Source organism: Aquarana catesbeiana, linkage group LG03 (genome assembly GCF_042186555.1).
Source record: "Aquarana catesbeiana isolate 2022-GZ linkage group LG03, ASM4218655v1, whole genome shotgun sequence".
In the NCBI taxonomy this organism is placed as follows: domain Eukaryota; kingdom Metazoa; phylum Chordata; class Amphibia; order Anura; family Ranidae; genus Aquarana; species Aquarana catesbeiana.
This window is the reverse complement of record NC_133326.1, coordinates 619,516,443-619,530,114: the sequence shown is the minus strand read 5'-3', so window position 1 is coordinate 619,530,114 and position 13,672 is coordinate 619,516,443. Positions and strand designations below refer to the sequence as shown.

The window sequence follows — 13,672 nt, the reverse complement described above, 5'->3', positions numbered from 1 at the left end:
ACTCAGTCAGGACAAAGGCAGTGAGCGGCCCCCCCGGAGAGCGGAGACACACACAGAGAGTGAGCCAGTAAGTGACACACAGCTGGCATAGTGCAGCAGCGGCGGCTGCCGCTGCTGCAGCTGATGCTGACACAACACAGGCAGTGAGTGAGAGCGGCCCCAGCGGTACTACAGTGCAGCCAGCCTACCGGGATAATTCCCGGTATCCCGGTAGGCCAGTCCGGCCCTGTGCTTGACTGTAGGCAAGACACATTTGTCTTTGTACTCCTCACCTGGTTGCCGCCACACACGCTTGACACCATCTGAACCAAATAAGTTTATCTTGGTCTCATCAGACCACAGGACATGGTTCCAGTAATCCATGTCCTTAGTCTGCTTGTCTTCAGCAAACTGTTTGCAGGCTTTCTTGTGCATCATCTTTAGAAGAGGCTTCCTTCTGGGACGACACCCATGCAGACCATTTGATGCAGTGTGTGGCGTATGGTCTGAGCACTAACAGGCTGACTCCCCACCCCTTCAACCTCTGCAGCAATGCTGGCAGCACTCATACGTCTATTTCCCAAAGACAACCTCTGAATATGATGCTGAACACATGCACTCAACTGTTGCCAGCGGTTTGGACATTAATAGCTATGTGTTGAGTTATTTTGAGGGGACAGCAAACTTACACTGTTATACAAGCTGTACACTCACTACTTTACATTGTAGCAAAGTGTCATTTCTTCAGTGTTGTCACATAAAAAGATATAATAAAATATTTACAAAAATGTGAGGGGTGTACTTGCTTTTGTGAGATACTGTATATATTTATATACATTTATAGAAGTACCTATAATAAATAATCTTATGGAAAGATTATTGTTACAATAAATGATCTGGTGACAGGATCTTCTTGGGGCTCATTCAGATGTGTGGCAGTCCTTGCTTTTTAGAGGGTGGTTTACAGGTGGTTAGAAGGCAAAATGTCTCCTCAATGTTCATTTTAACCCTCAAGATGCCAAACCACCACGCCGCAACAGTGTGCAATGCAGGGTAGTTGAATTAAATTGAATGGGATGCAGGCAGTGGGCAGAACCCTGCAGGGGGGGTTAATTTTTTCTGTTTGAGTGTTTTAAAAAGAGTAGCAGTAACAAGAGCACTGTGGTACAGAGGTGGGGGAAACAAAACTTCAGAAAATCTTAGCAATTAGGTGGGTATTCATTAAGCTCATGAGTGATCATTTGACCACCATCACAAGTGAACCGGAATAACATATTTTGTGTTAGAACATGGCTATAAAACATCGAAACGATTGTGGACACTAGGAAGTGGTCTTCCATACGATCACCCCTTTGATCATAGTGTGGGACAACAAAGCCCAAGACCCAAGATATCAACACCATCTTAAATCATAATCCCTGGAAGTAGGCCCAACACGAAGTAAAGCCCACGTCCAGGGACCACGGTTCGCAAAGAGTATTCCCCTTTGCCAAGCATTGTAAAAGTTCCACAAAGGGACTCCCGACCCCAAATATGAACATCAAGAATTTAAAAATAGAAAAGAAAAAGCTAAGAGGACGTGATGCCAAGGCTGGCCAAAGTTAAGGGAACAAAAAGAAAAAGAGAAGAAGTGAAGAAAAGAAATGGATCCGTCAGGAGATCCTGCATAAACTTATTAATACTGTAAGATTCAGTCATTCGGAGCCTGTAAGTAAGCCAGGGGGACCATATTTTGTCAAAAATGTATTGTTTATCTTGTATGACACTCACTATTTTTTAAGTAAACATGATCTATGTGAGTTTTCGTTTTACTATTACAATCTCTATTATGGGGCTTTTCCACGCTGTCGTTATCGTGATTTTGGCTGCTAGAAATATCAAGTAGATCAAGGTCCGAGTATGTTGTGGAGCATTTTCAACAGGCTTATTTAGTAGGACAATACACGCATGTTTAGTGATGTTGACCATTGTGACTGAAAAAATAAAATGAATGAACCCTCATCCAAATACGACGGACCTTGGGACATGACCACCACACATGCAATGGTGAACCTATCTGGCCACAGCCACTGAAATTGGTAGCCGAGGTGCGTGGGTACATTTTTGAACAGCGTTCCGGCACTAAATACCACCTTTTGTGTAACTTGTCTCAATCAAGGCAACATTAAGGACCCCTTTATGGATTCTCGTACTCCATTTGCGCGAGTCCTCCACTTCAGGAGGGGGGTTTAATTTTTTTATGCACACAGCCCTGTGCAGTTGCATGTCATTGTTCAGGTGAGTGGTCAGGGACATTAAAACTGCGGCTCAACTGCCTGCTTTTACTACCCCTCAGTTACACATCTGAACGAGCCCTAAGTAACAATACACTAACATTCACATAAGTGCATAGATTAGTAAGTAGGTCTGAAAAGTCCTAAGTATGTGTAATCAACCGTTTCTGCTCATCACCGAAACAGAACAAATTAGTTTAGTTTTTAACTAAGAGCATCTGAGATAGACAGTTCTCTTTGTTTATAGCAACTCATGTTGCCCTTTCATGCATTTTGCAATTGGACAATGATATCGGACATTGCGAAGTATGTATGAACATTTATTCTCTGAGGCACTTCTAGGTATAAAAGAGAAGAGCTATTGTAAGGTCTCACCTGGAATGTGTCCACCACTCGGTGAAGAAACTCAATAGCAAACAGCGGAGGTACCTCAGTCTGTATCACAGCCACAAAAAATATGGAATGCCTGTAAACACTGAGCAGGTAATGATGGGGAGTCTGGATGATGGGTGGCACATTCTCTGGATCTGATGCCCTTTCTTGTGCCTCAAAAAAGTAGTCACAAACCGATCGCGACACCACACTTTTCCAGTGTTTCTCCAGGAAGATATCCCCGGAAGGGTTGATGAGGAACAGGCTGTGGATCATGGCTGGTGGTGGGAAGAAAGCAATGGATGATCTTCTTGGTGCTGGCCCTAGAAGAAAAAAAATATATATCTCCTTAAAACATTGTCATATACAAACCCCAAGTAAGCCCAAGTGTGAAATCATTAATGGTGGGGCATAGTGATATAACTGATGGCACATAGCTGCACTGGGAGCCCATGTAGTTCTTGGGAAGGCTATAAACTATCCCACTTATAGGGAACGTTGTACAGCAGTAATGTGCCGAGACCTATAGACCTCCCTGTGTGCAGGGCAATTGTCCCTATACCCCAAGCCTGGTACACCTCTAGAGCCCATTGCTGGTCCTCCTTTGGTCATATGATTACTGTGCTCTCTGGTGCCCAATTTATTGGTACTATAAAAGATTTTATACTATTTACACGTTCACTTTAAATAAGCAGAGCAGAATAAAATGTAAACAGAATTTGCTTCCAAAGCTTTCTACAATATTTCTTATATAAACATCCTGGAGAGGTTTCCGCATACACATTCCTAAAAGTTCCAAAGGTTCCTACTATCCAGGAGAACTTAACATAACCATTTTGGCAAGTGTACAGCGTTACTGAGTAACAGTGTATGGTAGTGTATGGTAGTGTATGGTAGTGTGTTTATCACTGATGAAGGTAGAATGTTTAGAGTTAAAGGAATTACTGGCCAATTCAGAAGACGGAAAATGCAAAGTTTCAAAACACTCGATTTCTTCATCAGGCGTGCCTGACAAAAAAAAAATTACATAACTTTTTGGTTTTCTGAGTCATCCCATAAAAAGTATTACTTGAATGCCAAACTTTATCATTTAACTCAGCATATCTTTGAAGTAAGATCATAAATAGGCAAGACGATCCTCTTAACCACTTCGGTACCAAAGAATTTATTTCGTTTTGGCGATGTCTCTATTCTATTCATTTGAGGGTTTGTAGTCTATGGCATTATAACATTTTTTGTGACAAATAGGCCTTTATTTGGTAGCAAATTTGAATACTTCCATTTTTGTTTCTTTTTTTTTTTTAAGATTTATTCCCAAAAAACAAGTGCACCCCCGTATATTTACATGAAAATATACTCAAGTCTGCTGATTAAAAAATCACATTAGCGTTATTTTTTTTTATATAACATAGCAGATTGGTAAAGCTCAAAATTATCAAAATATATGCGCTTTACTTTAGAAGAGCTTTATTCCCCTTTCCCCTATATAGCAAAGCACGAAGAATGAAAAAAAGACAGTTTGCGGAAATGGTTGGTGTAACATTAGGATAAGGTTAAGTTGGGTTGACGAGATCACAAGATAGCATGACGGCAACTTTTTTCACAGGTTTGTGATTGCAAATATTTCTCTTACATAAGCATTTGATGCTTGCACAGTGAACATAAATGTCATCCAGATCATCTGACATCATTGCTGCAACCTGGTGATTAATCTGGGGAGGGAATATTTATATTTATTTTTAGGACCTGGATCTGATCAGTGGAGACCTAATCCACCCAAAGAAGCAAATCAGTTCTAATTGGTATCTAGTGCTGGGTGCAATCAGTAAGCAACAGATCATTATAGCATTGCTCTACTGTCATATGGAGAGAAGGAATAGATCTGTACTGACTGGGACTTCCTTTCCAATGTAGTCACTACACGGAAGAGTTTACTTTCGCTTCTCCTTTTCCTATGGAGCCCTCTGTAGATTGGCAAAAAATGTGTAGAATATCCCACACTACCTTGTAGTTATTGATATATGGCTTGTCTTGTGATGGCTGGCTACATACAACCTAAGGCTCCATTCACACTACCTCGTTTTTTGATGCATTTTGCAGAAATGCATGGGAATTTTTTAACATTGGTTCCTACGGAACATGTTTACATCAATGCATTTTTGTACCTCTGCGTTTTTGGAAAGGGTCAGGGACTTTTTTCATGCAAAATGCAGCGTTTTGCATGTAATAGAATTCAATGGACCAGCATCAAAAACAGAGCGTTTTTGCAGCGTTTTTTTTTTTACTGTATATAGTCTAAAAAAAAAAAAAAAAACGCAAAACGTGGCAAAAATGCTGTAAAAACGCTGCTCAAAAACATTGCAAGCATCACAAAAAACACTGCGGAAACGCTCAAAAGCAACATGCATAGATGTGAATTGAGCCTAATTGTGTTCCCACAATTTGAATTGAATCAGATAATGAGAGTATGTTGTTGCGCCTAGTGCCCTAAGTAGTGTCAATAAAAATTGTTAAATTATAAAGTGAAAAGAAAATCTGAAGCCTTCCTCCTTAGTAAATAATATAAGTGAATACACAAATATAAGTGAAAATGTGAAACCAAAATGGTATACTTTTGAAAAAAAATTAAAATAAATAAAATAAAAATTGCAACAAAATATATCTCCCTCTCTATCAATTGCATAAAATCAACATTGGTTCCTAAATATTCTAGAATAACAGTGCAAATAAATGTGAAACAATGTGTAATGTAAAAAAAATAAAAATAAATCGTAACAAAATGGCATAATCGCAAAAACACAATATCGCAGCATACATCGCATGAACTGAAAAATCCTTAACAGTGCAACATGTATAAGCAGTTCATAAGCGAGTCCATATAAATAATAATCCGTAATCAAAAAGTGCTGGTGCTTTGGTGATCCCCACCACCTCTTAACTAATGCGCTTACCTCCAAGTTTGACCCCTCTTACTAGGTCAAACTTTGCCTTCCACTATATGCTGAGGTATGCACGGTGGGCTCCTCTGATGTCCTCCTCCTCCTCGCTTGTTCCACTGTAGATCCAGATACCCTTTCTTTCGTGGCGTGTGCGGCCCTTAAAAACTGAAGTCTTTCCTCCATATAAAGATTTATGCAAAGAAAGGGGGTCGGTCCTTAGTGGTGTAGTAATTTCAGAGGTATTTATTAAAAAATAGTGACTTGCATTTAATTTAAAACAAACAGTTCCTGTGGTCAGCTGGATACAAAGATTCCCACCTCAATTTCTGTGCGCAGCAGTGTCACCTGACTCTACCCCTAGGCGCAACAACATGCTCTCTATAGATTGGAAGCCCTGGAGTTGATGGCTTCTGCTTAGTGATGGATTTTTAGCGGTCATTGACAGCCAGCGATTCCAACACCAGTGCCGAGACACATGTTGGCTTTTTTTTTTTTTTTTTTTTTTTTATTACTAATTCATAAGAAAACTTTTTTGGACTCATTGACCAGTGGTGTGGGGCCCTTTACTGCTCCTTACATACAGTATTTGAGCAATAAACATGGGGTTCAAACACTTCTCTAACTTATCCAAAAACATAAATAATTAAAAGAAAAAAAAAAAATTTACAAAGATACGCTTTAATTAATTGTTACAAATACAATGACCTCACAGCGGTACACTGCACAAAATGTCTTGGTCCAGGGTTATGTCACAGGATTGTATTGATCAGGCTAACTAGGGCTGATCATTAGGCCCCTGTGTCATTATGGTGGGATTAATTAGTGTCAAAGAGACAGGCGGTAAAGGGAACCTTGTTCTGATTATAATCCAAGATATGGTGGTGCCACAGTTCACTGCCTAATGTTTTCTAGCATGCACTGTACACTTATGCCCCATACACACGGTCGGATTTTCCGAGGGAAAATGTGTGATAGGACCTTGTTGTCGGAAATTCTGACCGTGTGTAGGCTCCATCACACATTTTCCATGGGATTTTCCGACACACAAAGTTTGAGAGCAGGATATAAAATTTTCCGACAACAAAATCCGTTGTCGGAAATTCCGATCGTGTGTACACAAATCCGACGGACAAAGTGCCACGCATGCTCAGAATAAATAAAGAGATGAAAGCTATTGGCCACTGCCCCGTTTATAGTCCCGATGTACGTGTTTTACGTCACCGCGTTTAGAACGATCGGATTTTCCGACAACTTTGTGTGACCGTGTGTATGCAAGACAAGTTTGAGCCAACATCCGTCGGAAAAAATCCTAGGATTTTGTTGTTGGAATATCCGAACAAAGTCCGACCGTGTGTACGGGGCATTACCCTGCACATCAGATAACACATCTTCTGGATGGACAAGATATCATTTATGAGACTTTCATAAGACTAATATTTCCCATATGAGAAAAAGCATACCCTATAATTCAGTATTTACTGGAACTGTTGGGTTACTGGTAGACTTTACTGAGTTATATGACAGATCCTCTTCCACACTTCCACAGTGTTTTACCCTTCACATAGAATTCCAAAAAAAAACAAAGCGCCGTATGATAACTATATCTTTCCAATAAAAATGTTTTCATAATTTTGTAAGGAGTGCTCTGGTGTTTGACTGGTCAACAATATGATGCCCCGCCCACAAGATAAGTAAATGTTGATATGAAATGTCACTTTCACATTCAGCGCAGTTCATGTCAAAGGAACTTGTTCTTTAGAGGGTAAATCCACTTTCATGGGAAACAAAAAAGCAAATAAAAAAAACAAAACAATATATCATATATAATTGCGACAAGTCATATTGTAATCAAACTTTATTAAAAATGACCTTTCCTTTTCAATCTGCAGCTCTGTAACTTTCTGTAAAATGCAATATGGCTACCTGGAGGTGTTCTGTACACAGAATGTGTACAGAACGACCCCCAGAAACATCATTTCCTGCTTGTGTAATTGGCTCATTGATTTTCCAAAGAGTCTACACTAAGATACAAGTCAGATATCAGGCATCCTCTGCAACATAAATATCAGTTTTGGTGAGATACTTCCAATAGGAATTCACATCTAAAAGGGATGCAGATTCGACAGCTTTTGCAACAAAGTTTGTTAACCACTTGCCGACCACTGCATGCCGATATACGTCGGCACAATGGCAGCGGTGGGCAAATGGGCATACCTGCACGTCCCCTTTAAGAGGCGGGCATAGCAGGTGCGCACGCCGCGTACAGTGTGACCGTGCCCGCCGGATTCGATGTCTCCCGGCGATCGTGTCATGGAGCCGCAGAACGGGGAAGTGCCTATCATCGGGAGCAGTGATTGCTGTCATGTGACTTGAAGCCCATCCCCCCGCAGTTAGAATCACTCCCTAGGACAAACTTAACCCCTTCATCGCCCCCTAGTGGTTAACCCCTTCACTGCCAGTGTCATTTACACAGTAATCAGTGCATTTTTATAGCACTGATCGCTGTATAAATGACAATGGTCCCAAAATAGTGTCAAAAGTGTCCAATGTGTCTGCCATAAATGTCACAGTCCTGAAAAAAACCAAAAAAAACCAAACAAACAATCGCAGATCGCCGTCATTACTAATAAAAAAAGCCATAAAACTATCCCCTATTTTGAAGACTGATATAACTTTTGCGCAAACCAACCAATATACGCTTATTGTGATTTTTTTCAACAAAAATAAGTAGAAGAATACGTATCGGCCTAAACTAACTAAAAACAGTGTTTTTTTTATATATTTTTGGGGGATATTTATTATAGCAAAAAGTAAAATTATGCTAAAACTACTGTTTTTACCACCCCCAGCTGCCCATGTGAAAAAAGTACATTGTGCTGCAACACACATCTGTTGAAAGGGGTGATGAGATGCCATTCAAAATTAACGACACTGCATCAATGCATTTAGAGCCCTTTCACACTGAGGCATTTTAACGATAGAAATAGCGCCTGTAAACTGGCTTCTATTCATTACAATGGGTGCTTTCACACTGGGGCGGTGCGCTTGCGGGACGTTGGAAAAAGTCCTGCAAGCAGCATCTTTGGACCGGTTTCGGAGCGCTGTATTTAGCGCTCCCAAAAACACCCCTGCCCATTGCAATAAATGCACCGCTGAAACGAGCGGCGCTTTATCGCTAACACACGGGTGGCCCCAGTGTGAAAGGGCTCTTACGGTGTACTGCTGCACAATGCGGTAAAGCGCGTTGTGACAGTGCCTTACCACAGCACCATGATGAAAACTCGGTCTAGTTTTCAGTGAAAAACTGCATAATTCTTACCAATGAGGAAATAATGCTGTGAAAACAGGATCTCTATAGTGATCCTGTAGTTGGCAGGTTGGTGGTGTACCATAGACCTAAAAATCTATTTACACGAGTGTTTACGCACAATCCCAGTGGCAAGAGTCTGCGTTTTACTGCAGCTGGGATTGACAGATGTGTGTGGATAGCTGCGGCTGTTGAGGTTATAAAATACGACGACAGGCTGTTGGCGGCTGCTGTAGCTATTCATGACTGCTTGCACAGCCAGTGATTACTTGCAATGGTCGAGACTGTACAGAACCCGTGTAAATGTTGCCTAAAGCTGGCCACAGAGCGATCGACATTGGGCAGGTTCAGCAGGACCTGGCAATATTTCGATCCATGTATGGGCAGGCTGGTTGTACTGAAGTCGATCGATTGATCATTTTCAAGTAGAACTATAGGCAAAACTTTTTTTCTAATTTTGGATAGAGTAAGGGAGGGTTATAACCCCTGTCAAGAAAAAAAATAATTGCCACCTGTATCCCATTGCGGAGATCTCCCTTCACTTCCTGTCCCATAGCCAAACAGGAAGTGAGGAAATCCCTGCAAATTAACCACTTACCTGCAGGGCATTTTCAACCCCTTCCTGCCCAGGCCATTTTTCAGTGCTGAATGACAATTGCGCGGTCATGCTACACTGTAACCATGTGAAATTTGTATCATTTTCTTCACACAAATAGAGCTTCCTTTTGGTGGTATTTAATCACTGCTGGAATTTTTTTAATTTTTTACAAAAAAAGAAGACCGAAAATTATGAAAAAAAAAAAAAACTGTTTTTCTTGGCTTGTGTCAGTAAATTTTGTAAATAAATAATTTTTCTCCTTTACTGATGTGCGCTGATGAGGCAGCACTAATGGGCACTGATGAGGCAGCACTAAAAATCTGTACTTATGGGCACTGATATGTGGCACTGATGAGCACTGATAGGTGGCACTGATGAGTGGCACTGGTGGGCACTGATAGCCAGCACTGACTGGCATCACTAATGGGCACTGATTGCTATCTCTGGTGGTGCTCTAATGTCATTCGGGCACTGATCACCAGTGCCCTGATTAAATCTCTCACTGTTCCCTGCGAGGAGATGCCGTTGATCGGCTCTCCTCGCCACACAGTCACTGCGAGGCGAGGAGCGCCGGTTACATGCACTTCCTTGTGTACATGTGACCGGCTGTGATTGGACACAGCCAATCACATGATTAAAGAGCCGCATCAGCGGCTCTTTACAGAGATCGGGATCGTGCTGTGTCCTAGTAACACGGCGAGACCACGATCGCGGCGCGCCCCCACAGGAACGGCCACTCAGGTGCACCGTCATATGACGCCCACCCAGAACGAGAGCCACACTGTCCCTCTGTCATTTGACAATGGGCGGGCGGCAAGTGGTTAAATGGAATTTTTTGGGGACCCCGGGTCACTAGAACTAGTGTCCCCATTGGAAGATTTCCCTCTATTACTTTTCTGGGCACAACCCTAAATTTGGGATTTTTTTTACTTTCAATGATAATGGTAAACAGGACAAACAGAGAGGGGGAATCTCCCTAACAGAGACACAGACCGCAATAAAAACTGACAAGCATTCTAATCCCTCTCCACTCTGTCCAAAAAAGGTTTTGCCTTTTAGTTATACTTTCAGTACAACCAGCCTGACTGTTTTTTTTTTTTTTTTTTTTTTTTCGATCACTGCCGGTGGTGGCTATAGTTGCAAGCAATGATCATTTTATTCTGACAACTGAGAAACCTCCAACTGTCAGAATAGAATAGCGCAATGGGAGGGATTCCCCCATCAACACCGTCAATGTTGAGCAATTTTTTTTTCCTTCAGCCAAAGAAAATGGCATAAATGTATGGGCCTGCCTTAGACTAAATATTTATCTTACAACAAATGTCCTTTAAAGACATGTGCCCTTTTGTGGTTGCTTTAAAAGAGAAGTATGGGAATTGTTTTTATTTTAGAATCATACAGTAGTTACCTAGCAGTGGCGGCTGGTGTAAATTTTTTGGGGGGAAGCGGCAAACATAAAAAAAAAAAAGCCGCTGTAATTCATGCGCCTGCTGCCCTGAAAGGGGCCAGACACATAAATAGGGGGTGGCCGTTAAGAGATTCATGCTATGCATGAATCTATCCATTGCATATAGAGGGGGTGACTTGGAGAGAGGGGGCGGCGCCCGGGTGCCCCTAATGGACCGCCACTGTTACCTAGGTGGATGCTGCATCTCTCCCCTTCTGGCTCTAAGAGCCCTTTCACACTGAGGCGCTTTACAGGCTCTGTAGCTCTAAAAATATTGCCTGCAAAGTGCCTCTCCTGTCACTCCAGTGTGAATGCCCGAGTGTGCTGGCAGGACGTTAAAAAAAGTCCTGCAGGCAGCTTCTTTGAGGCGATTTAGGAGCGGTGTATACACCGCTCCTAAAGCGCCCCTGCACATTGAAATCAAGCGACGCTTTGTCAGCGCTGTTAATCCTTTTCCGGCCACTAGCGGGGGTTAAAAGTGCTCCGCTATCGGCCGAAAAGCATCGCTAAAAATAGCGGCACTTTACCGCTGATGCCCCCAATGCCCTAGTGTGAAAGGGCTCTTAGGCTGAGAACCGAGTGATCAAATACTGCCAATTACTCGGTTCTCAGGGCTCCCTGAGCAGAGAGCTGGTGACCCAGGGAGCGGGCGGCTCAGGCTCTCTTGGCTCGCTGAGAGGCTGAGCTGGTCCAGACATGTGGGCAGATCCTGACCCTGGACCAGCTCTGTGACACCAGCCGACAGCGGGTCACAGGAGTACAGAACAAACTGCTCTCCTGTGATCCACAGAAGAAGTACAACCAAACGAGCTTTGGCTGTACTTCTTTAAAATCCCTGCCATTAGCATCTACAGCTCTTGCTGTGTCCAGGCTGAGGATGGCAGGAACAACCCACTTGATGTAACTGACATTTTCGAAACCTGCTTGGGAAAATGACAGGTGGAATGTGGGTAACCAAGGGCAACACCCCCAGCTCTCCCTATGCCACATTGTAACCGAAATTCCCATTGGAATAACCTTCTGCCTTCATCGGTTTCACCTGTAATCCTAAACCATGCTCTAGCTGCAGGAACACATGAATGCTCTTTGTGTTACTGGATAATGACCAGGCAGAGAGCAGGGGGTCATAGGGTGAAGCGCACCAACAAAATGGCTTATGTACTACAACACATATCTTGTATGTATAACCGTATAACATGGCACATGATAAGAAACAGGCGGCCGGAGCCCAAAGAGTCCAGGAGCCATGCTGTATACATTCACAGCACATTATGGATATCACATGTTGTACCACACTGATCTGCACCCGCTGCACTACATTTAAAGCGTATGTTGGCCATGTATCTGTATGCAGTGGTGACTATGGAGGATATAAAGAGCTCTTACCTTACATAGGAGATCCCTGCACCCGGGGATACAATGTCACACTCATACAACTCCTTCCTCTGTATCATATGATGCTTCCTCCTCTCTCAGCTGACTCCCTCCTCCCTACACCAGCTGCCCCTCTTTGTCACAGAGGGAGGAACCAGTGTGTGCTCAGGTCTGGTCCTCCGCTCCTCCTCTCTCTCATATATAATGGATTATTCCTGCCATGCTGAGCATGCACCCCTTCACATTTGCAATGAACCCGTTCGGTCTCATTGCTGTCATACCTATGTCCATTGTCCATGCCAGCTTGCTATAGCTTCATCAGGAAAGCCCAGGCTGCTATAGCCATTTATCCCTGCAGCTTACGTCTGATCCCTGATACCATTGCAGGACTGACCCTACGTTCACACCTATGCGTTTTTTTAGTGCGCTTTGCATTTTGCAGAAACTCGCTACAGTCCATTGAACAGGTTTCCTATGGTACACATTCACATCTATGCGTTTCTCAGCTGGTGCATTTTTGTAAAGGGTCAGGGGACTTTTTTTCCCCCCGCAGCAGATTGCGTTTTGCATGTAAGGCTGGATTCACACTTATGAGATCACAGACACCGCATGCGATTCGCACCGCATTGCTGTGCAGATCACATGTGATCAAACTGTATGGCTGAAATCACATCGCATTCGCACCAAAATAGTGCAGGACCCTTTATTTTGGTCCGCACTGGGATTGGATCGTATGGGTGTTCACACCCATGCAATCCGATTCCTGCACCATTTCACAGTTTGTTCTGCCATCTGCGAACCGATCTGGGGGGCTGTCATTAAAGCGGGATTCTGTCCCTGAAAAAAAAAATGTAAAAGTCAGCAGCTACAAACACTGTAGCTGCTGACTTTAAATAAGTACTTACCTGTCCTGGGTGCCCGCGATGTCGGCCGTCCCTCGGCTCTCGGGTCCCGGCACCGCCATCCTAAGTAAGGGAAACAGGCAGTGGAGCCTTGCGGCTTCACTGCCAGTTTCCCACTGCCTACGCGCGAGTGGTGCAGCGCTCTGTGAATGGCCCCGTGGTGTTCTGGGAACACACACAGTTCCCAGAAGGCAACGGGGCCGCTCACCGAGGAGCAGAACACGCCGCGGAATAGGAAGAGGCAGATTAGGAAGACTGCCTAGCAACAAGGGTTTAGGTAAGTTTAAAATTTTCTTTTTTTTTCAAATGTTTTCTTTTAAATTTTTTTAGGATTTTTCATGCAATTTTTTTTTTAGGGTGTCTCTCCACTTTAACTTTACGTGGACACCCGCAGCGGTTCGCAGATGTTAGTGTTAACCGCAGGCGATTCAGGTGCAATGCGGGAACCCACACAGGAATCACGTTGGTTCCTGCATCACAC

At 43.0% G+C, this 13,672-nt stretch overlaps 1 protein-coding gene across 1 annotated transcript in view; it reads right to left on the bottom strand.

The window, feature by feature from the left end:
• Positions 1–12,455, bottom strand: part of AP3M2 (adaptor related protein complex 3 subunit mu 2) — a 26,777-nt gene extending 14,322 nt beyond the window's left edge. The window contains exons 1-2 of the mRNA XM_073622319.1: positions 12,302–12,455; positions 2,628–2,947 (exon numbers count right to left, since the gene is read on the bottom strand). Coding sequence (XP_073478420.1) covers positions 2,628–2,900 — 273 coding nt within the window. The 5' untranslated portion in view covers positions 2,901–2,947; positions 12,302–12,455. The remainder of the gene's footprint in view (positions 1–2,627; positions 2,948–12,301) is intronic.
• Between the last annotated feature and the right edge of the window lie 1,217 nt (positions 12,456–13,672).